Below are 25,077 nucleotides of genomic sequence, written 5' to 3'. Positions count from 1 at the left end.
TTTCAAAGAACACTCATATTTATCATTTGACTTAATTTTCATCAGTCTTATTTGTTCAGTTGTGTCCAACTCTTTGCAGCCCAATGGACTATAGCCCACCAGGCTCCACTCCTGATGGAATTTTCCAGGTGAGAATAGTGTGATGGGGTGCCATTTCCTACTTCAGAGGATCTTCACAAACCCACATCTCCATCTCCTGCATTGGCAGGGGGGTGATTTACCCCTAGAGCCACCTGGGAAGCCTGTGGTTTAAAGGAGGGTAGATGCTTACAATCACAACTCCTGTCATAGGCAAGATACCTAGTCCAGTGCATTTCCCAACAAGCACAAATGGGTTAACAGAGGACAAATAATAAGAGTTTTGGTGGAAAATCTTTGAATTACTAGGGCTTAGGCTCCTAAATAAAACATAGGTAAGTGACAGGAAATGCTCTCACTAGACAAGAAAAGGCTATGTAGATCCAGAAAATAACAGGTCATACTTCACATGAAATGATCATTCTACCAGACTAGAAAAGTGGAGAGCAGACAGTTCATGAATCACATGTGGATCACTGTAAGACGTCAATTATTTATTTATTTATTTATTTTTGGTGAAGGGAGCTGCTAATTTTTTTTTTTAAAAAAATAAGGAAGTGACACAGTTTTGAATGTTAATAATATCACACATGCCAAAGAATGCTCTAACTAGCACACAATTAGACTTGTCTAACATGCTAGTAAAGTAATGCTCAAAATTCTCCAAGCCAGGCTTCAACAGTACATCAACCATGAACTTCCAGATGTTCAAGTTGGCTTAACAAAAGTCAGAGGAACCAGAGATCAAACTGTCAACATCTGTTGGATTATTGAAAAAGCAAGGGAGTTCCAGAAAAACATATATTTCTGCTTTATTGACTATGCCAAAGCCTTTGACTGTGTGGATCACAAGAAACTGTGGAAAATTCTGAGAGATGGAAATATCAGACAACCTGACCTGTCTCTTGAGAAACCTATATGCAGGTCAGGAAGCAACAGTTAGAACTGGACATGAAACAACAGACTGGTTCCAAATAGGAGAAAGAGTACATCAAGGCTGTCTATTGTCAGCCTGCTTATTTAACTTCTATGCAGAGTACATCATGAGAAACGCTGGACTGAATGAAGCACAAGTTGGAAACAAGTTTGCAGGGGGGAAATATCAATAACCTCAGATATGCAGAAGACACCATCCTTATGGCAGAAAGTGAAGAAGAATTAAAGAGCCTCTTGATGAAAGTAAAAGAGGAGAGTAAAAAGGTTGGCTTAAAGCTCAACAATCAGAAAACTAAGATCACGGTCTCTGGTCCCATCACATGGCAAATAGATGGGGAAACAGTGACAGACCTTACTTTTGGGGGCTCAAAAGTCACTGCAGATGGTGACTGCAGCCATGAAATTAAAAGTCTCTTGTTCTAAGGAAGAAAAGCTGTGACCAACCTAGACCGCATACTAAAAAGCAGAGACATTACTTTGCCAACAAATGTCTGTGTAGTCAAAGCTATGGTTTGTCATGGATGTGAGAGTTGGACTATAAAGAAAGCTGAAGGCCAAAAAATTGATGCTATTGAACTGAGGTGTTGGAGAAGACTCTTGAGAGTCTTTTGGACTGCAAGGAGATCCAACCAGTCCATCCTAAAGGAAATCAGACCCGAATATTCACTGAAAGGACTGTTGCTGAAGCTGAAACTCCAATGCTTTGGCCACCTGATGTGAAATGTGACTCATTGGAGTCAGGTTGTCTGGTATTTCCACACTTTTTCAATGTGACTCATTGGAAAAGACCCTGATGCTGGTAAAGATTGAGGTCAGAAGGAGAAGGGGATGACAGAGTATGAGATTTTTGAATGGCATCACCAAGTCAATGGACATGATTTTGAGTAAGCTGCTGGCGTTGGTTTTAGACAGGGAAAACTGGCATGCCTTCATCCATGGGGTCACAAAGAGTTGGACATGACTGAGCAACTGAACAGAATTGAACTGCTCTGAACCATTGTTGCTATGATCTTCTGCCCCTCCTCAAGCTCTCCTGCTCTAGCACCTATCTCAGTGAATTACTGGTTCTATGTTTTGGTGCACTTAACATATTTGTCTCCATCCTGATCATCTTCAGCTCCTATATCTTCACCATTTCCAGCAGCATCCACATTCATTCCACGGAGAGCAGATCCAAAGACTTGAGCACATGCAGCTCCCACATCTCAGATGTTGCTGTTTTCTATGGATCTGCAGCGTTCATGCACCTGAAACCATCACCTGTGAGCTCCATGGACCAAAGGAAAATGTCCTCTGTGTTTTATACTATTGTTTTGCCCATGCTGAATCCCCTGATCAACAGCCTCAGGAATAAAGATGTCAATGTTTTCCTGATGAAAATACTTGAGAATATTTTTGTGATCAGACATAATATGAACATGATATTTAAGAGCTGCTGCTGCTGCTGCTAAGTTGCTTCAGCCATGTCCGACTCTGTGCAACCCCATAGACTGCAGCCCACCAGGCTCCCCCATCCCTGGGATTCTCTAGGCAAGAATACTGGACTGGGTTGCCATTTCCTTCTCCAATGCACACAAGTGAAAAATCAAAGTGAAGTCACTCAGTCTAGTCTTTGCTTATCATACTGTATGGATATATGGTTCTCTTACTTCAAAATCCCTACCAGAGCTTACAATCTGAGTTAAGACCTCCTTCATGCTTTGTAACATTGCTTAAACCTGTATGCCTCCTACTATGCCATTTTGATTTGGGTGTGTACTTGTCTGCTTATTGTCTAAAATGTACTATAATGTTCATGAACATTATCCCCATGCATGTATTTCATTGCCATATATGCATGACATAAGATAGTTCCTGCCACTAGAAACACCTTGACAATTTTCTTATTTTCTTTTAAAAAATATTTATAGGAAGCCATATATATTTCATACCGTCTTTTTTCATTACTTTCTCCAATTATCTACATATGACTTTTAAAAGTCAAAATCAATTAAATTTACGTTTGAAGAGTCCTTCAAAAATCTGCAATAAAACTGATGACATCCTAAATTATTTCTATACAAATTTTTAGAAGCATGAACTTGAGTTAACTTCTATATCAAACCCGAGTGCAGGTAAGATAACTTGTGAAAACCTGATTTCATTAAATAAAGTAAAAAACCCAAAATCCTTGAAGCAAAACTCTTGGTTATCAAGCATACAACATACATGTGTTAAAAAATAATATGTATTATCTGATGGGTCAACACAGCAAATCTGGAGATACAGTGGTACCTGGAACTTGAACACTCCAGTCTAAAATACTGTGGTTTCCCATACCTCGACCAGAAAAAAATTTCTCCTATATTGACATTGATAAAATTCTTAGTATGTAGAATTTTATCCATGTAAATTATAGTTCAATAAATTTAGTTTAAAGATAAAAAAATATGAGTTATACTGTTGCAGTCAGAGTTGTGGATCTTCCTAGATTGCCACCTTGAACCAGAACATGATTTTTTTTATTACTCTCTATTTTAAGTAAATTTTTTTCACATTAAGTGACAGATCTCTATATTATTCCTCAATATTTCTTTTATTTATAGAATTAAAGTCATTAACTTATTCTACTTGTTAGGAACTTTTCATGGGTAATGAAAGTAACCAGTTGAAACCTTCCTGCAGCCTGTATGTTAAAATATTTCAAATACCACTGTTTTATAAATACATCATGGTATCTAAATATAGTTTAATAAGGTCAATGGAAAAAAATCATTCAACTATTGCACATAAAGGTTTTTTTTTAATTTTTTTCTTTATCCCTTGTGTGAAATCACTTTAGAATGTTCCTTTGAAACAGGTCTTAAATATTTCCTAAAATTTTGAATTTTTATATAGTTTGACATGAAGTTCACCAGAGTTCTAATAAGATCTATCACAGCCTTGCTTCCAACCTATAGTCTAACAAAAAATGATAAATTACAATGATATGACACTATTAAACGCTTGAGAGTAAAAGGAAGAAAAGGGAATTGCTAATTGTATCTTATCCCAAGAGTTGATACTTGTGGGATATGATCCTAATGGAAGATCATTAGCATTATCTGTTCCTCATCTGACTCTTAGCATCTATACTCAGAGTATAAATCACCATTCATATCAACCAACCTTTGGAGAGGGCCATTGACTTCAGCAGAAGTCAGGACCATTGACTCAAAATTATTAAAACAGTATCTTCTAGGTTATGATGCTACAAGAAGAAGTCCTGCAAGGTTAGTACTCAGAACTATCCACCTGCATCACCAGAACCATTTTTCCCTTCAGAGAAATAGAGAAGAAGAATACACAGCATTGGTGTGCTGGGGAGCAAGAGGGATGTATTTGAATCCCAGTCCTGGACTTTAAAAAGTTAAATCTTCTATTCTAGCTCCCTCACAGTGCACTAACAGATGCATCTAGCTATTTTTCTGTCTCTCTCTGTCTTCACTCTAATATTCACACTCCCTGAGGAGCAAAGGTTCCCTTATCATCTTTCTGTCCCTGCTGGAGAAAGTTATGGCCAGTATTTCTTTGTTTACTTACCTTCACTCAGGCAATGTGAGAGCTTTGTTCACTTGTGTTGGAGTCTATGTTAACTTATTACTACAATCCTTTCAATAATTTTATTAAAAAATCATATTTATTGATACTTGTATATAAAGCATTGTGTCAAGCACTGTATTGACTTTACAGTCTAGTATAGAAGAAAAGCCAATAAGTAACCCATAATAATTGATGCAGAATTAAGCATGTGCTAAATGTAAACATGAGAAAGGTGTTCCTCAGCACATGGAAAATGGTCTTATTACCTGGGGTTTCCATTATTAAAGCCTTTAACTTAAGGACCCTAACTATTGAATAAATTTCATCAGATACACTGGGAATGTGTGAGGAGATAGATATATAATGAGTCAAAAAAAAAGAGACTCTACCAAATGCTGTTTTGTGTAAAGTTAAATCATGTGATACCTGGTGGGATGCACAGGGAATTGTATTCAATATCTTGTGATAAATCATAATGAAAAAGAATATGAAAAACAATGTATATATATGTATAACTGAGTCACTTTGCTATACAGTAGAAATTAACACAATATTGTTAATCAACTATCCTTCAATAAAATAAATTTTTTAAATAAAAAAATAAAAAAAATAAAAGATTTTGCTGTTAGGTGATATAAATCATCGAATGACAGAAATTTGTTCAAACTTTATTTGGAGACCTCAGAAAATGTTAATATTTAAGAGTTAATATTGAGTAAAAATTTCCAATTTCAGTATCATTTTATATATTTAGGTAGAAAGGAGGAACAAGAAAATGTCTTAAGGAAAAACAGAAACAAAAATCCCAGCCATCATCATAGGAATGAAAATGATACTAAAACAAAAGATAAAATGGAAAGCATCTCAATAGAATAAAATTAAAATAACAATGACAGTATGAGGGCCTTTCCAAGGGTATGGGACTGTGCTAAAATCCCATAGGAATCAATATTGTGAATTTATACAGGAGGTAGATTTTAGTGTTTCTGTTTTTCAGAGAGTTGGAAAGTAGACATATTATCTCAAGATCACACAGGAAGAATGGGGTCGAGCTGAGGCTTCAATCCTCTACTGTCTACCACAATCAGGATCCATTAGAATGAAGATAATAGAAGAACATCTAATCCAACTACCCATTAGGTGTGTCCTTAAAGAATATCTGTATGCACATGGTTATTCAGGCTGTGCTCCAACTTTTATGACTGTCAGCTCGGGTGTGTCTGGTGATAGGGATGTTTGTCTTTGCTGTGAAACCAAATATTTCTTCCCATGGTTTGAAGCAGTTAATTTTACCCAGTCTCTTGAATGTATACAATAAGTTCAGTACCTCTCACTGCCGTATGATGAACATTGAGATAATTTTCCTGTGCCACATGAAGTTTTTCCTTTTGCTAGAAAAAAATATCCTTAGTTGTTTTAGCCATCTTAAAATAACTGATTTCTAGATGATATTTATGAAACTGTGCAGATTTACCTATATCACACACACTATTTTACTTCAAACTGAACACAATAGCCAAATATTACTAGAGTGTTAAGAATATAAATTTCTACTTTCTAGAACTTACTCATTTCCTTTGCAAATATTGACTAAAGATACATTGGTCTTTAAAAGACATCACACAGTTGACTAGTATTAAATTGTTATTAAAATCACTTATTTTATTTTGCATGTACTTTATGAATCTACATCTCTCCTCCCATCTTTGAATTCTATTGCTAGCACATGCAAAATGCATGATTATATTTTAAAAAGATTGGCATATCAAACACCTAGTGTTTGTGTTCAAAGGCATCTTATGATTTACAAAATAGAATCATTTTCTCACCTCCATCATTCAAATCATGAAGTCCAAATTTCACAGATACATCTTGGTACACTGATGCCCTAGTCACAGTGGTGAAGTATGTGACTTGTATTTAGGCCATTATACTCTCACCCCTAAGATTATCCAAATTAGAATAAGAATGGTTCCTGGGGTGGAAAAACCTTTCAAGGTATAAGCATGATGTCTGTCAAGCAGTTGCATTTCTGCCCTCTGGAGCCAAAGTCCAGGGAGAAGGAAGCTGGGACATTAAAGCATCAGATCTCAGGTGAAATGATACTGGTCATCACATTTCAGATATTTTCAGTTGAGATGTTACTAAAGAAGACAGCCCCAACTAATATAACTACTTTGCACAGACTTATGAATCCTCTCGGTATTAATTATAGAGAGCATATACAACTATTACATATTATAAATGAAATAAAAATACTATGCCATTCAACAAGCATGAAATTAATATATAAACATAGAAACTTGGAGGAAGGAAGAGTACTCAGAAATAATACTAGAAATGTTTGTGTTGACTGACTTTAAAAATCCATAAATTGTTTCTCTTAAACTTTATGAAATTTCTTAATTGTAAAGTTCTTCATGTTTATAATTTCTATTCTAGTTCAGTGAGATTAATTGTTTGTCCTAGAGTAGCCGGAGGTACTGGAGAATTCCCTACATTATGTATGTCCTCTGCTGAAAGATATAGAATGATCCCTGCATGATTACTCCCTGCCTTTCTCTCTCACACACACAAACATACACACATGCATAAACCTCTCTTTCTCTCTCTCTCTCTCTCTCACACACGGATATATACTCATTTCCTGTGTGTATGTGTTTTTTTTTTTTTTTAAACTTAGAACCTGCTAAGAAGAAAATGGACCCAGGAAATCACTCCTCAGTGACTGAGTTCATCCTCACTGGGCTCACAGGACAGCCACGACTCCAGCTGCCCCTTTTTCTCCTCTTCCTAGGAATCTATGTGGTCACGGTGGTGGGGAATCTGGGCATGATCACACTAGTTGGGCTCAGTTCTCACCTGCATACACCTATGTACTATTTCCTCAGCAACTTGTCTCTTATTGATCTCTGTCAGTCCACTGTCATTACCCCCAAAATGCTGATGAACTTTGTGACAGAGAAAAACATCATCTCCTATCCTGAATGCATGACTCAGCTATATTTCTTTCTTCTTTTTATTATTTCAGAGTGTTATATGTTGGCTGAAATGGCATATGACCGCTATGTTGCCATCTGTAACCCCTTGCTTTATAATGCCATCATGTCTTATTATAGGTGCTTCCAGCTCACAGCAGCAGGTTATATCTTGTGCATCATTCAATCAACATTCCATACTTGCCTTATGTTGAGACTCTATTTCTGCAAGGCCAATGTGATTAACCATTATTTCTGTGATGTTTTTCCACTCATGGAGCTATCCTGTTCTAGCATCTATTTCAACGAGTTATTGGCTCTAGTCTGCAGTTCTTTCAACGTCCTGATTCCTGCCTTGACTATTCTTATTTCCTATATCTTCATCCTCTATAAAATCTTCCACATCCACTCCACTGAGGGCAGGTCCAAAGCCTTCAGCACTTGCAGTTCCCACATCTTGGCTGTTGCTGTTTTCTATGGATCTGCAGCATTCATGTACCTGCAGCCATCATCTGTGAGCCCCATGGACCAAGGGAAAGTGTCCTCTGTGTTTTATACCTGCATTGTGCCCATGCTGAATCCTTTGATCTACAGTTTGAGGAATAAGGATGTCAAATTGGCCCTGAAGAATATTCTGAACCTGGGAAAATATAGATGAATAGACTCACTGTTGGTGTCATATCAGAAGTAAATGTTTGTTTTGCAGAGATATGCAATGTTTTAGTTTTATTGTTCAAATTTTTGGAAATTCAGGATCATTTCCCCATACAATACATTTCCCAAATTCTCTCTAGGCTAATTCTTTGGAATTTGTGTTATATTGATTATGTATGGAGAAATATCAAGAATAATGTCAGAGACTCTTGAGAATTAAAGAAGCTCCAGTGTAATATTAAACACTGTACCCAGCACTTTATATCAGACAACTTTCTTTAATATTTATGATATCTCTCTAGGCAAGTCCTAGTATTGTTTCCATTTGAAAGATGAATAAATTGAAGCTTGTTTACTTTGAGTTAATGTCCCCATAGTCCTAAATTTAATAAAGACAGAGGGTAGAATGTCTGGCTCCAGGAACTGTGATTTTACTCAAAGTAATCTATTGCCCCCAGGCAATTGTGGGTAAATGTAAGGCCTTCCCAATAATTTCCTTCTACACATTAAACTTCTACTCTTCCTGTGAGACTGTATTGCTTTCCCCTAGACCTCTCCAATGCAATTTTCACTTTTATTTCATTTGATTTAATGAAAATAATAAAAATATTTCAAACTTGTGTTGATCAAGCTAAAAGACCAAATGCAGAGTTAGTACAGAATCTGAAGATAAGACTCATCAATGAGATTCAAATTATCATGTTCAATACCAACAATTTTTATAAAAATAGCCCAATACATTTTTATCTTTAAACCATTAGTGCTATACTGTTTATGTAACAGGGGCTTCCCTGGTGGTTCAACAGTAAAGAATACAGTTGCCAATGCAGGGGACGTGGGTTCAGTCCTTGGGTGAGGAAGATACCTGGAGAGGGAAATGGCAACCCACTCCAGTATTCTTGCTTGGGAATTCCCATGAAGAGAGGAGCCTTGTGGGCTACAGTCCACAGGGTCACAGAGCATCCATTCAACACAACCTTGCCACTAAACTAAAACAGTAAATTCATGTTAACAACTGCTCATAATAAACCAAAACTATGCAAGTTGTATCACTTTCATGAGGTTCATGAACTTTTGCCATGGAAGTTATAAACAATTGCTATTTCTTGACAGTTTTATCTTGGAAATATCTTTCTTTTCCCCTCATAGTTGTCTTTTTTACTTTTGGCCATTAACATCTGGTAAATATAAATTCACATGAAACTCTAACTATCAATAGTGTCTCAGGAATTGTTGGAAATGTTGTGTAACATTTGAGATGTTATAGTTTATGAAACGTGGGAAGAAGATGGCTTACAATGGCAAATACCAATGCTTTCTCCTGCAGCCTCTTTTGTTGATGAAATTAGACATTTATTATTATAAATGATTCTTTTACAATGAAAAAATGAGAGACATTTAAGGAAGATAGGTATTATAATAATTAATAAAGTTTTGTACTTAAATGTTTGTGAAAGTTTCCTTTTCTGAATTGTGCAAGAGACACTGCACTCAACTGTTCTCATGATGTTGGTTAGAATCATAAGGATATATCATCTCTTATGAAGATTCAGCCACATCAGCTTATCTTCTTTCTGCTTTTCAGGAATGCTTGATGTCTATAAACCAAGGGAAGAAGAACTATGGCATTCAGTTCAGTTCAGTTCAGTTCAGTTCAGCCGCTCAGTCATGTTCGACTCTTTGTGACCCCATGAATCGCAGCACACCAGGCCTCCCTGTCCATCACCAACTCCCGGAGTTCACTCAGACTCACGACCATCGAGTCAGTGATGCCATCCAGCCATCTCATCCTTTGTCGTCCCCTTCTCCTCCTGCCCCCAATCCCTCCCAGCATCAGAGTCTTTTCCAAGGAGTCAACTCTTCGCATGAGGTGGCAAAAGTACTGGAGTTTCAGCTTTAGCATCCTTCCTTCCAAAGAAATCCCAGGGCTGATTTCCTTCAGAATGGACTGGTTGGATCTCCTTGCAGTCCAAGGGACTCTCAAGAGTCTTCTCCAACACCACAGTTCAAAAGCATCAAGTCTTCGGCGCTCAGCCTTCTTCACAGTCCAAATCTCACATCCATACATGACTACTGGAAAAACCATAGCCTTGACTAGATGGACCTTAGTAGGCAAAGTAATGTCTCTGCTTTTGAATATACTATCTAGGTTGGTCATAACTTTTCTTCCAAGGAGTAAGCGTCTTTTAATTTCATGGCTGCAGTCACCATCTGCAGTGATTTTGGAGCCCAGAAAAATAAATTCTGACACTGTTTCCACTGTTTCCCCATCTGTCTCATTAGTTGGTATTAATTCTGCAGGATGCTTATTCAGAGTTTCAGCTCTTATCCTGGAGAGGATAACATATAAATCTATAATATCATCCACAATACCTAGAGTGAACCCTAGATTTTCCTTTCCAAACTTGTTGTTTTTTTTTTTTAATATGTATAACCTTTCACATGTGTGAATCCTATGAAAAAATATCCTTCCCTTCTGATACATATTTAATTCATCAGTCTTTGAAGTATCAGGGTTCAAAGAACCATGCTTGAATTTTTCCTCTTTGATTTTCTTGACTAATTTTTACCACCCACACATGGACTTACAAAATAAATAAAATGTGAATACTTATTTTATATAAATGCTTTTATGTTAATATAAATGCACAGACTTGCAAAAGTGAAACTTCAACTCCCAAGTATAGAGGTAGGATTTATTTCTATGAGTGAGACCATTTCAGGCCAGTTGGGTGGGGAAAATATCTGCAAAACTTAAAGAATATTGGAACTAATAAATAGAAGTGAAATAGAGACAGGCTGGTATCTCTTAATGATGAAATTTTTCATTGATGTTGCACCATAATCTGAGATATTCCCTTGGGAATCATCCTCAGGAAATGAAATTTCTCTGTAGCTATGGGACCTATTGAAATATAATATGATGTTCAGAGACTCACCTCCCTCTCTGGAGCTACAATCTAGTACCATAAATATTTCAGTAAATAGTAGATAAAGACAGTTAATCGTTGTGAGGGTGCCTGGAAGACTTCTCCAAATCATAAGAATGAATCTGTGAGTGGATTTTCAGTTATAAAGAGGCAATTTGCTTCTGTATTTTTTTTTTTTTTGGAGGAGAGAACACTAAACTTGGAATCAGAAGATTTGAGTATGACTTGCTCTTCACTTTTTAGTTTTAGTAAAATTTCTATCTCTTGGAATGTCAGTGTTCTTTTTTAGAAATTGGGATTCATTACCACTACTTCACAAGGATTTTGTGAGAATTAAGAGATCATAAAATTACATTATAACAAATAAGAATATAACATATCTTGATTTTAAAGTTATTATTTTGCATGAATGTTAGAAAGGCAGAATTAGTAACTCAGCAGATGTTTCTATTTTTTGTGAGAGAGCCAACTCTACCACCTAACAGATGTAGGAACTTGGTCAATTTTCTTAAACTCTTTGTGCCTCAGTTTCCTAATGTAAACAGGAAGTAACCCTACCTGCCTCAGAGAATTGTAGTAAGGACTAAAGGTGTTAGTGTACATGAAGTATTCAGTATGCCTGGATATATTTCTATTAAAATAACTCAGGTTTTGTCTCTTTTGATTAATTAATTTTTATATTTAAAAAATGGATTATAATTATTTTACAAGCATGTTGTGTTATTTTCTGCTCTATAATGGCATGAATCAGATACATACACATATTCCCTCCCTCTTGAGCCTCCCTCCTACCTTCCCATCCCACACCTGTAGGTTATCACAGAGTACGGACCTGAACTCCCTGTGCTCTACAGCAGGCTCCTACTTGCTTTAAAGAAAAATAAAAAACTAAACACCAAACACAAAAGCATCCCAAAGAGTTTCTGTCATTTTAAAGGACCCTTACTCAGTGGCATTCTGGCCTTCCCCATGGCACGTGTCTATCTTTTATTAAGATACATTAAGAATGGTATCAAGCGGTTACTGTAACTTTTATAATAATTATATTCATAATTGTTATTGTTATAGAGTCAGATAGATTTGTCATATTTAAATCAAAGCCATCAGCTCACTAGGAGAATCACTTGTTAAATTTTTGCCTCTTCAGATATATTTGAGAAAATGAACAAAATAATAAAGGCAAAGAATTTCAGAGGATATTAAAGGTGCAGGCAGGAAAAGATTGCATTTAAATTGGGAATGCAAGTTCTTCATATCTGAAAGAATATCATCCTACAAATAATTAAACCCTTATCATGATGAGAACACAACACTTAACAAGGCAACTTAGCCATTATTTTTTTCCTATACTGAAATAAAATCTAACTTTCTACTAGTTCCACTTTTGTACACATCATTTGCTATGGATGAACACACAGCACATCTACATAGCAGATCTTCAGTTATTCGAAGATGAAAATCAGGTCTCAGCTTCTTTAAGTAAAAATTGCTGGGAGCTTTCACAGTAAAAAGTTAGAAGTTTGACTCTGCAATCAGACAGGAATTTTAATCTCAGATCAGTTATTTTCTAGCTACATGATCAGGTTATTAAAAACTCCTGTGTTTTTATGGTTTCTTTCACTTAATAAAGTTGTTTCTGAAACTTAAATTTAAAAATAATAGAAATTAGCATAACACTTGCAAATAATCAAAAGCTGTTATTTCTTTTTATTTTTTTGACTTTTTTTTTTTTTACTTTTGTAAGCATTTTCATATGGAATAATTTCACTCAAATGTAATAATTTTAATAATGTCACTTTATATATCTATATTGGAGAAGGCAATGGCACCCCACTCCGGTACTCTTGCCTGGCAAATCCCATGGACGGAGGAGTCTGGTGGGCTGCAGTACATGGGGTTGCTAACAGTCGGACACGACTGAGTGATTTCCCTTTCATTTTTCACTTTCATGCATCGGAGAAGGAAATGGCAACCCACTCCAGTGTTCTTGCCTGGAGAATCCCAGGGATGGGGGAGCCTGGTGGGCTGCCGTCTATGGGGTCACACAGTGTCGGACACGACTGAAGTGACTTAGCAGCAGCAGCAGCAGTGTTCCTTTAAAAGTATTTAGTTTATTAATGTTGTTTTATAAATTACATTTGCTAGAAAGACACATAAGTTGATAATTAAATAACTGCTTATCTTTTATTAAATAGCATCTTGGTTTGACATCAGTGCTTACACTTGGAGACCTGTATTCTATTTTGAAGCCCAGCATTCTAACACAGATGAGGAACGCCTCAGCGGTGACTGAGTTTATTCTGCTGGGCATCCCGCACACAGAGGACCTGGAGACCATGCTCTTTGTCCTGTTTCTGTACTTCTACATCTTCACCCTAATGGGGAACCTGCTCATCCTACTGGCAATTGTCTCCTCCACTCGGCTGCACACGCCCATGTACTTCTTCCTGTGTAAACTGTCTGTGTGTGACATGTTTTTTCCCTCTGTGAGTTCCCCCAAGATGCTCTTCTACCTTGCAGGGAACAGCAGAGCCATCTCCTATGCAGGCTGCGTGTCCCAGCTCTTTTTCTACCACTTCCTGGGCTGTACCGAGTGTTTCCTCTACACAGTAATGGCCTATGATCGCTTTGTTGCCATATGTTACCCTCTACGCTACACAATAATCATGAGTCACAGAGTGTGTGCCATCCTGGCCATGGGTACCTCGTTTTTTGGGTGCATTCAGGCCATCTTTCTAACTACACTCACCTTCCAATTGCCCTACTGTGGCCCCAGTGAGGTGGACTATTACTTCTGCGATATCCCAGTGATGCTAAAGCTGGCTTGTGCAGACACCTCGGCCCTAGAGATGGTGGGATTCATCAGTGTGGGTCTCATGCCCCTCAGCTGCTTCCTTCTCATCCTCACCTCCTACAGCTGCATTGTTTACTCCATTCTTCAAATTCGATCGACCAAAGGCCAACGGCGTGCCTTCTCCACCTGCAGCGCCCACCTCACTGCCATCCTCCTCTCCTTTATGCCAGTGGTTCTCATCTACCTGCAGCCCACCCCTAAACCCTGGCTTAATGCAACTGTTCAAGTCCTGAATAACCTTGTCACCCCCATGCTTAACCCCTTGATCTACAGCTTGAGAAATAAGGAAGTGAAATATTCTCTGAGGAAGGTGCTAGAGGAGATGGCCCTCATTCATGAGAAGTGAAAGAGGTCATACCGTATTGTTTATGAGAGAACTTTGCACAGATATTATCTCTGTTCCCTTTTACTACAGATGAAGAAGCTAAGATTAGAAGATATGAAGTGAATTGTTTCAGGTCACTAATAAATTATCCTACTCAGGAGGGATAATAGAATATTCTACTACTCCCAGTTGGCAATAAAAATGCCTAGGCCTTCTGTCCCTCCCTCTATATCTTCCTCTATTCCTAATCCTGCCCTGTTCCCTTCTCCCTTACCCTAGCACTTCCTCATCTTGGCTGACATGATTATATGATTAACCTCTCAAATGCCTGCATCAGATAAGCCCTCATTTGATGGTCTTGGGATTGTAGAAAAATGGGAAGGTTTCAACCATATGCCTTCCAGTGGTACTCTGTGACTTCTAAAATGAAAAGAAATTGTGTAAAGGAGAAGGACTTCTGGGTGAGACCTCAGGACCTTTGTCTTCTAATAACTGAATCATAGGTACCAATGTGTTGTATCACCCACAAAGCCTGTCTATTGGTGTTTAACATGTAAACAAGCCTTGACTGTGATTTGAAGTTGTAGATGAAAGAGAATGTGAAGAAGGTAGCCAGGGGAGTCTGTGAAGGGGTGACTAATTCTGTTGTTTTTCAGTAATAGAAAATTTAGTTTGTCTTTATAATCCCAAGCACAACCAGCAATCCGTGCAAAATCTAAGCTGCTATTGTTCCATGGTTTTGGATACTTTGCTTACCAGAAAGCTGCGACTTTAGTGCTGCCCCTCTAATTTTCTTTTTTCCTTTGTCTAATGAGCTCAGCATAAGATATGTGCTATTCTAGTCCAGGCAGAGATTGGAAGGAAAGTGAAGGGTGAGATAAGAAGAGAAGGCGGTGATGGGAAGAGAAAGGAGTTATTGGAAGAGAAGAGAGTGATTGGTGACTGAAAGAGAAGGGGATAATGTGAAGAGAAAGATGTGATGGGAAGATAAATGGAGGCTGGGAAAAGAAGAGGTAGAGGCCAGTCGGCTCTTCCTTTGTTTATTTTCAGGATCAGAGTTCAGTCAGGGATTCTCCCACACGTGAACCAGTCACAACATTGTGTTACACCCGTGGTGGATTCATGTCAATGTATGGCTAAACCAATACAGTCTTGTAAAGTAAAATAAAGTAAAAAAAAAAAAAAAAAAAAACTCATATCAGGGTGATAAGGTGATGCATGTTTTTAAAGGGAAGAACATTTCTCCCACTCATTTCTCTTAAACCCTGTGCCTTTTATTCTCTCTAACAGAAATGCTTCTTCCAGTGTCTTTAGTAGAACAAATTCATTCTTATCACTGTTAGTTGCTCAATCATGTCTGAGTCTTTGTGACCCCATGGATTGTACCCCACCAGGCTCCTCTGTCCATGGAAAACTCCAGACAAGAATACTGGAATGGGTAGCCATTCTCTTCTGCAGGGGATCTTCCCGACCCAGGGATCAAAACTGGGTCTCCTACACTGGAAGTAGATTCTTTACCATCTGAGCATCAGGGAAGCCCACTAAAAACCCAGTTAAAATATTTCCTGTGTGAAACTTCATACTAAGCAAGTCGGGCTCTCATTTCTCTGTGTTTTAAATTAGACTTAACAAAAACATCCCTCCATCATGCTAGGATAAGTTTTAGCAAAGCATTTTCCTGAAATGCTGAAAGTAAAGTAGGTTCAGGGAAATTAAGGAGAAAACAAGAGTTAGTTGGGGATTGACTATATAGAATCAACAGTTTGTTTGTTGAATAGAAGAAATTCTGAGCCCCAGATGAGTTTTTTTTTTTTAATTTATTTATTTGAGGAAGCAGAACCTCAGTAACATATTTGTCAGCTTCTTTTTACTTATTTATTTTTGGCTGTGCTGGTCTTTGTTGCTCCATGGGGTTTTCTCTAGTTGCAGTGAGTGGGGCTTACTCTCCAGTTGGGATGTGTGGGCCTCTTGTGGTGATTTCTCTTACTATGGGCTTAGTTGCTCCATGGTATGTGGTTTCTTCCTGGATCAGGGATCAAACCCATGTCTCCTGCATTGGCAAGTGCATTCTTTACCGCTGGATCACCAGGGAAGCCCTTGTCAGTTATTTCTAATCGATAAAGTATCTCAAGAGTCAAAAGGGCAGATACATCTTCTGGATCTTGGGATGAAGCTGGAATGGAACAAGCCTTTGTTCCCTAAAGAGTTTTTATCAAAAAGAGAAAATACTGCAGAAGTCATGTTTTCTACTCATTTAGTAATAATTTTTGGATCGCACATTCCTACCTTGTTTTCCTAGATGAGGTGGTTTGCCTTCATTACCAACTGAAACTCTTCCCAGAACTGGACTTCTCTCTTTTGTTTCAGGACTTTAAGGAAATTGAGTCCTGATCCTTTTCTCCAGACTCCATTGTTTTTGATTAATTTTTCTCTGTGCCTTGACCATGCTTAATTATATCTCTGGAGCCAAGCTCTTCTAACTCTATTGCCGCCTCTCATCTCAGACATCCATTTGGAAGCTATCAGCTATCACTGTTATTGATCATCTATCTGTTTGAAATGTCTTTGGTTGCTTAGTCCCAGGATTATCTGTAATACCTGCTCCAAACCAATAGATTACTCTTAGCCTTTCACTAAAGATTCCTACCTATTTGTAGTCCTTGTTCCGGTTAAAACAGAGGTATTTAACACAGCTTGTTAAATGAGGCATGTTAAACTCTAAAAGTACAATGTGAGACAGAATTATATTATGACTCTGAACCAGTTCTATAAAGAAAAGGAACAAAATAAGTTACAATGTATTGTTTCTATGTGCCAAGAACTTCTCTTTAAAAATTTTATACAACATTATTAATTGGCTATATTAACATCTCAACATGTTGAATATCATTCACATTTTTCCAGATGTAGGAACTGAACTCCAGAATGGGTAAATAACATCCTTAAAATCATATTGAATCAGAGGAACTGTCATTGAAGGTGTTGTGTGTGTGTGTGTGTGTGTGTGTGTGTTCTTAGTAGCTCAGTTATCTCTTACTCTTTATGACACCATTGATTGTATCACGCCAGAATCTTCTGTCCATGGGGATTCTCTAGGCAAGAATACTGGAGTGGGTAGCCATTTCCTTCTCCAGGGGATCTTTCCAACCCAGGGACTGAACCCAGGTCTCCAGCATTGCAGGTGGATTCTTTACCATCTGAGCCACCAGGGAAGGTAGGATATATCATACCCTAAATTCATGATATTTTGTGGATTATATATGAAACATTAGTGTATAAGAAAAATCATGATGAAGCAGAAAGAAATACATAAATTTTGTCTATGATTTTTAATTTGTATAGTTCTGTGATATCAAGCTACTTGAGAGTTTTCAAAGTGAGTAGACAACATAGATATTAAAAAAAAATATTGAGTTACTTGTCACTTACGTCAAGGACCACGTATATATATGTATACATATATACAATAAAATAAATATACAATATTTCATGATTTGATAATTTTTAAAACAAGTAACATTTTCAAGTACTTACTGTCTACCAGCCAATATATTAAAACAGTTCCATTCAGTTCAGTTCAGTTCATTTCAGTCGCTTAGTTGTGTCCGACTCTTTGTGATTCAATGGACTACAGCATCCCAGGCTTCCCTGTTCATCACCAACACCCAGAGCTTGCTCAAACTTATGTCCATTTAGTCAGTGATTTAATCCATCTATCTCTTCCTCTGTCATCCCCTACTCCTCATGTCTTCAATCTTTCCCAGCATCAGGGTCTTTTCTAATGAGTCAGTTCTTTGTATCAGGTGGCCAAAGTATTGGAGTTTCAGCTTCAACATCAGTCCTTCCAATGAACAATCAAGACAGATTTCCTATAGGATGAACTGGTTGGATCTCCTTGCAGTCCAAGGGACTCTCAAGAGTCTTCTCCAACACCACAATTCAAAAGCATCAATTTCTTGGCACTCAGATTTCTTTAGAGTCCAACTCTCACATCCATATATGACTCCTGTAAAAACCATAGCTTTGACTATACAGGCCTTTGTCATACATATATTAAATGCTCCCCTCTATTTTTATTAAATACACTAATTTTATTAATATTAAATATATTTAATATACTAAATATTCCACTCTATTTTTTTCATTTAATTCTTATAATTACTTTGTGAAGTGACAATTGTTACTATTCAACATTTAAATGGTTAGGGTATCAACATTTAAGGCAGTACTTTAAAAAAGAGCATAGCAGTGCTCAAAATTAGGAGGTGTAAAGCTAGTTATTATACACAGGCATGTCTAATAATAATTTTGACAACATTTTATAGTGTTCCTTACAAAATAATATATTTTAAATAAGCTGGATAGGAAAATTATCACCTTCCTTTTGTACTGTTTCTTTGAATATTAAAGGATTTCAGGAGAGAACAAGATGGCAGAGGAGTAGGTGGATGTGGAGTACATCTCTCTTCACGGATACATCAAGAATACAGCTTCTGACAAAGAAGCGCATGCAAAACACCAGCTGAGAAAAGACGGGACTACCTGACTAGTGGACAAAATACATAGAATCACGCAAAACTTGGTAGAATGAAGAAACTAGGGGGAAAAACAGGAGTGTTAGTAAGACTGGGCCTGCCCTTGGTGGGTGGGGGAACTGAAACAGGGGTCCCATCACCACACTGAGGCAATTGTCCGAGTCAGAGGAGAAACATTTAAGGTTGAGAGAGAAACAGCTTAACTGTGACAGCCTAAAAGGAATAAGAATCAGGCAGCCCTTGCTGCAGCCATACATACTCCAAACAGGGATGCAGGTCTCATGGAAGGCACAGTAGCTGGGAGCTGGAATTTAGGGATTGTGGAGCAATCCCAGGGTGAGTGGGCTGCTGTTGATTGCAGACAGATTGAGGGGATGTGAAGGAGGAGATTGTGGTGGGAGATGGCTATGGAGGAGAGCTAGGCAGCCATGGAAGCAAGGGGATACTGCTGAGGCACATGTAGGGGTGGAACTATCACTATAACCTCTCTCCCTGTAGGCCAGCATCAGCAGCTGAACAATAGAGAAGCTGGCCCAGAAAACACCAGACACAATGAAATACACAGTAGGACCCCAGCCGGGGGGGGGGGGGCCCTCTTTCTGTCTGATGTGCTGAACAACAGAGAAGGACCCCAGGCAAGGGAGCCCTCTAAGTGCCTGGATGGGCAGAGCTACAGAGGAAGACTGGTCAAAGAAGCCTTTTGATCACCAGCTATAAGAGGCTTGAAAAAAAGACTCTGATAGGGCCGTAACTCCTGTGCTGGAGGCAGTCCATGTGCCTGCACATTTGGCACCGCCAGGGTTTCCGCAAGCAGCTGAACTATCTTCACACTCAACTCTCAATGGGGCAGTGCCGCCATAGGTAAAAACAAAACAAAACAAAACAACCTTGCGTCTATGTGTGCAGCTTTTCTTTGGTCGTGTCCTACTTTTTACAATCCTATAGACTGTGGTCTGCCAGGCTTCTCTGTCCGGGAGGTTCTCCAGGCAATAATACTAAAGCATATTGGTCAATACTGGTTGCATAACCTTCTAGAGCATATATTTTCCACTGCCCTAGCCGCCAACTCCCTTGAGTACCTGGTGCTGCCAGAACCCCTATGCCCCAAGCAGCTGCATCACCTCCACACCTGGCCTTTACAGGAGCAAACCCAAGTCATACAGGGCAGCCTCAGGAGCAAACCACAGTGGACAACCCATGTGCAGAGGTGGAAATAAAACAACAATTGAAACCCAGGGGCAGTGTGGCTAAAGAAGAAGACCCAAAACCTTCCCACTAGCTGTACAGGCTTCAGATTAAGTGCACACGATCATCTAGGCAGACTCTGTGTCTGAATATATAAAAGGTGATTGAGTTCAGTTCAGTTCAGTAGCTCAGTTGTGTCCGACTCTTTGCGATCCCATGAATTGCAGCACACCAGGCCTCCCTGTCCATCACCAACTCCCGGAGTTCATTCAGACTCACATCCATCAAGTCAGTGATGCCATCCAGCCTTTTCATCCTCTGTCATCCCCTTCTCCTCCTGCCCCTAATCCTTCCCAGCATCAGAGTCTTTTCCAATGAATCAACTCTTCACATGACATGGCAAAAGTACTGGAGTTTCAGCTTTAGTATCATTCCTTCCAAAGAAATCCCAGGGTTGATCTCCTTCAGAATGGACTGGTAGGATCTCCTTGCAGTCCAAGGGACTCTCAAGAGTCTTCTCCAACACCACAGTTCAAAAGCATCAGTTCTTTGGCACTCAGCTTTCTTCACAGTCCAACTCTCACATCCATACATGACCACTGGAAAAACCATAGCCTTGACTAGATGGACCTTAGTCGGCAAAGTAATGTCTCTGCCTTTGAATATGATATCTAGGTTGGTCATAACTTTTCTTCCAAGGAGTAAGCATCTTTTAATTTCATGGCTGCAGTCACCATCTGCAATGATTTCGGAGCCAAAAAAAATAAAGTCTGATATTGTTTCCACTGTTTCCCCATCTATTTCCCATGAAGTGATGGGACCAGATGTCATGATCTTCGTTTTCTGAATGCTGAGCTTTAAGCCAACTTTTTCACTCTCCTCTTTCACTTTCATCAAGAGGCTTTTTAGCTCCTCTTCACTTTCTGCCCTAAGGGTGGTGTCATCTGCATATCTGAGGTTATTGATATTTCTCCCGGCGATCTTAACTCCAGCTTGTGTTTCTTCCAGTCCAGCATTTCTCATGATGTACTCTGCATAGAAGTTAAATAAGCAGGGTGACAGTATACAGCCTTGACGTACTCCTTTTCCTGTTTGGAACCAGTCTGTTGTTCCATGTCCAGTTCTAACTCTGGCTTCCTGACCTGCATACAGATTTCTCAAGAGGCAAGTCAGGTGGTCTGGTATTCCCATCTCTCTCAGAATTTTCCACAGTTTATTGTGATCCACACAGTCAAAGGCTTTGGCATAGTCAATAAAGAAGAAATAGATTTTTTCCTGGAACTCTCTTGCTTTTTCCATGATCCAGCGGATGTTGGCAATTTGACCTCTGGTTCCTCTGCCTTTTCTAAAACCAGCTTGAACATCTGAAAGTTCACAGTTCATGTATTGCTGAAGCCTGGCTTGGAGAATTTTGAGCATTACTTTACTAGTGTGTGAGATGAGTGCAATTGTGCTGTAGTTTGAGCATTCTTTGGCATTGCCTTTCTTTGGGATTGGAATGAAAATTGACCTTTTCCAGTCCTGTGCCCACTGCTGAGTTTTCCAAATTTGCTGGCATATTGAGTGCAGCACTTTCACAGCATCATCTTCCAGGATTTGAAACAGCTCAACTGGAATTCCATCACCTCCACTAGCTTTGTTCTTAGTGATGCTTTCTAAGGCCCACTTGTCTTCACATTCCAGGATGTCTGGCTCTAGGTGAGTGATCACACCATCGTGATCATCTTGGTCGTGAAGATCTGTTTTGTACAGTTCTTCTGTGTATTCTTGTCATCTCTTCTTAATATCTTCTGCTTCTGTTAGGTCCAGACCATTTCTGTCCTTTATCGAGCCCATCTTTGCATGAAATGTTCCTTTGGTATATCTAATTTTCTTGAAGAGATCTCTAGTCTTCCCCATTCTGTTCTTTGCCTCTATTTCTTTGCATTGATCACGGAAGAAGGCTTTCTTATCTCTTCTTGCTATTCTTTGGAACTCTGAATTCAGATCTTATATCTTTCCTTTTCTCCTTTGCTTTTCACTTCTCTTCTTTTCACAGCTATTTGTAAGGCCTCCTCAGACAGCCATGTTGCTATTTTGCATTTCTTTTCCATGGGGATGGTCTTGATCCCTGTCGCAGGTACAATGTCACAAACCTCCACCCATAGTTCATCAGACACTCTATCTATCAGATCTAGCCCCTTAAATCTATTTCTCACTTCCACTGTATAATCATAAGGGATTTGATTTAGGTCATACCTGAATGGTCTAGAGAGAGCTCCCACAAAAGAAAACACAATAGTTCTGATAGCTGTGGACATTGGAGGTAAGAACACATAGGTGTAGGACCAGATTAGTATATGAGCTGCCCGAGAGCAGGTCCAGAGGTCAGCACAGTGTTGGAAGGCATTCTAGGGAGGTGAAGTGAAATGTGATTCCCAGTGAGGGAAAGGACTCTGACATTAGTGACTCAAGAACAACATTTATTACTCTTATGTGTTGACTTGTTCTCTAGATTCTTTTGAATTTTTTCTTCTTCTTCTTTCCTTTTTATCCCCCTCTGTTGCAGTTATCAACTTTATTGGTATTATGACACTATGAAATGAGAGTAAGCTTTTGAGCTTTTTTTTTTTTTTTTCTTACTTTTTTTTTTTTTTTTTTTAAATTATAAACCTCTGCCTCTACGATGGGCTTTTGCTGTTCTGTGGACTTTTTCTTTTTCTTTCTTTCCTTTTCTTTTTTTTGCTTTCTTTACTCTTTTCTTAATTTTATTTTTTAACTTTATAAATTTATTATTATTTCTTCTATATTTATTCCTTCATTTACTTTTCCTACTGTACTATTCCCCTTGCCAGAGAAAGCAATGGCACCCCACTCCAGTACTCTTGCCTGGAAAATCCCATGGACAGAGGAGTCTGGTAGGCTGCAGACCATGGGGTCACTAATAGTCAGACATGACTGAGCGACTTCACTTTCACTTTTCACTTTCATGCATTGGAGAAGGAAATGGCAACCCACTCCAGTGTTCTTGCCTGGAGAATCCCAGGGACGGCGGAGCCTGGTAGGCTGCAGTCCATGGGGTTGCCAAGAGTCAGGCATGACTGAGCGACTTCACTTTCACTTTCTATTCCCCTTGAAGTTAATCTTTAATGTATAAAAATCTTTTCTATCTCTTTAACTTTGCATATCTATTTTGTACAGTTCTTCTGTGTATTCTTGCCATCTCTTCTAAATATCTTCTGCTTCTGTTAGGTCCAGACCATTTCTGTCCTTTATCGAGCCCATCTTTCCTTTCCTCTCAACATATATGTTGCTTTTATTTTCACTGCTAAATCCCCCAACTGGAATCTTGCTTTATTTTTTACTTTTTAATTTTTTTTTAATTTTTAATTTTTTTTTACTTTGCAATATTGTATTGGTTTTGCCATACTTCAACATGAATCCACCATGGGTGTACACGTGTTGCCAATCCTGAGCCCCCTCTCCCACCTCCCTCCCCATATCATCCCTCTGGGTCATCCCAGTGCACCAGCCCCAAGCATCCTGTATCCTGCATCAAACCTAGACTGGCAATTCATTTCTTATATGATATTATACATGTTTCAATGCCATTCTCCCAAATCATCCCACCCTCTCCCTCTCCCTCTGACTCCAAAAGTCTGCTCTATACATCTGTGTCTCTTTTGCTGTCTCGCATACAGGGGTATCATTACCATCTTTCTAAATTCCATATACATGCATTAGTATACTGTATTGGTGTTTTTCTTTCTGGCTTACTTCACTCTATATAATCGGCTCCAGTTTCATCCACCTCATTAGAACTGATTCACATGTATTCTTTTTAATGGCTGAGTAATAATCTATTGTGTATATGTACCACAGCTTTCTTATCCATTCATCTGCTGATGGACATATAGGTTGTTTCCATGTCCTGGCTATTATAAACAGTGCTGTGATGAACATCGGGGTACACGTGTCTCTTTCAATTCTGGTTTCCTCGGTGTGTATGCCCAGCAGTGGGATTCCTGGGTCATAAGGCAGTTCTATTTCCAGTTTTTTAAGGAATCTCCACATTGTTCTCCATAGTGGCTGTACTAGTTTGCATTCCCACCAACAGTGTAAGAGGGTTCCCTTTTCTCCACACCCTCTCCAGCATTTATTGCTTGTAGACTTTTGGATTGCAGCCATTCTGACTGGCATGAAATGGTACCTCATTGTGGTTTTGATTTCCATTTCTCTGATAATGAGTGATGTTGAGCATCTTTTCATGTGCTTGTTAGCCATCTGTATGTCCTCTTTGGAGAAATGTCTATTTATTTCGTTGGCCCATTTTTTGATTGGGTCGTTTATTTTTATGGAATTGAGCTGCATGAGTTGCTTGTATATTTTTGAGATTAGTTGTTTGTCAGTTGCTTCATTTGCTATTATTTTCTCCCATTCCAAAGGCTGTCTTCTTGCTTTACTTTTGTTTTCCAGTTTGTGCTTTAGTTAGTTTTGTTTTGGTAGATATGATTTTTGGTTTTCTTTGTTCACTGGGTCAATCTATTGCACTTTATTTTTGTTGGACTGTCTCAATTTTGTTTACGGGTGTATATGCATATGTATATATTCAGTCACACTTTTAATTATTGTTATAAATCTCTGCCTCTAAATTGGGCATTTTCAGTTCTGTTGAGTTTTCCTTTTTTTTTTTCTTTCTGTTTTCTCTCTACTTACACTTTTTGTTTTCTTTTTTTAAAAACTTTAATTAAAAAAAATTTTTAGCTTTTTTTCTACATTTATTCCTTTGTTTGCCTTTCTAATTGTTATTTTCCCCTTTCAGTTAGACTTTAATGTATATAAATCTTATTCATCTAACTGTTTAACTTTGTATATCTATTCTTTCTTTCCTTTCCTCTCAACATATTTGTTAGTTTTGTTCTCATTGCTTTATTCCACACTTGGCACATTGCTTTAGTTTTGTTTTCCAGTATGTGCTTTAGTTAGCTTTGTTCTTAACTGGTAAATATAATTTTTTATTTCTTTTGTTCACTGGGTCAATCTATGGTACTTTATTTTTGTT

The 25,077-nt window shown here is 38.3% G+C and overlaps 2 protein-coding genes across 2 annotated transcripts; both read left to right on the top strand.

The window, feature by feature from the left end:
* The first annotated feature begins 7,254 nt into the window (after window positions 1-7,254).
* Window positions 7,255-8,211, top strand: LOC138083076 (putative olfactory receptor 8G3). The gene has a single exon (XM_068976688.1). The coding sequence runs from the start codon at window positions 7,276-7,278 to the stop codon at window positions 8,209-8,211; it is 936 nt and encodes a 311-aa protein (XP_068832789.1). The 5' UTR covers window positions 7,255-7,275.
* A 5,193-nt stretch (window positions 8,212-13,404) lies between these two features.
* LOC138084135 (olfactory receptor 10D1B-like) lies at window positions 13,405-14,337 on the top strand. Its single transcript, XM_068978257.1, has one exon. It carries the CDS (start codon window positions 13,405-13,407, stop codon window positions 14,335-14,337), a length of 933 nt encoding a protein of 310 aa, XP_068834358.1.
* The last annotated feature ends 10,740 nt before the right edge of the window (window positions 14,338-25,077 follow it).

This window comes from Capricornis sumatraensis, chromosome 8 (genome assembly GCF_032405125.1).
Source record: "Capricornis sumatraensis isolate serow.1 chromosome 8, serow.2, whole genome shotgun sequence".
Lineage (NCBI taxonomy): Eukaryota > Metazoa > Chordata > Mammalia > Artiodactyla > Bovidae > Capricornis > Capricornis sumatraensis.
The sequence above is the reverse complement of the archived record's forward strand: the minus strand, read 5'-3'. Positions and strand labels throughout refer to the sequence as shown.

Coding starts and splice junctions, on each gene's coding strand:
- LOC138083076 (XM_068976688.1), top strand. CDS start 7,276: ATGGACCCAGGAAATCACTCCTCAGTGACTGAGTTCATCCTCACTGGG.
- LOC138084135 (XM_068978257.1), top strand. CDS start 13,405: ATGAGGAACGCCTCAGCGGTGACTGAGTTTATTCTGCTGGGCATCCCG.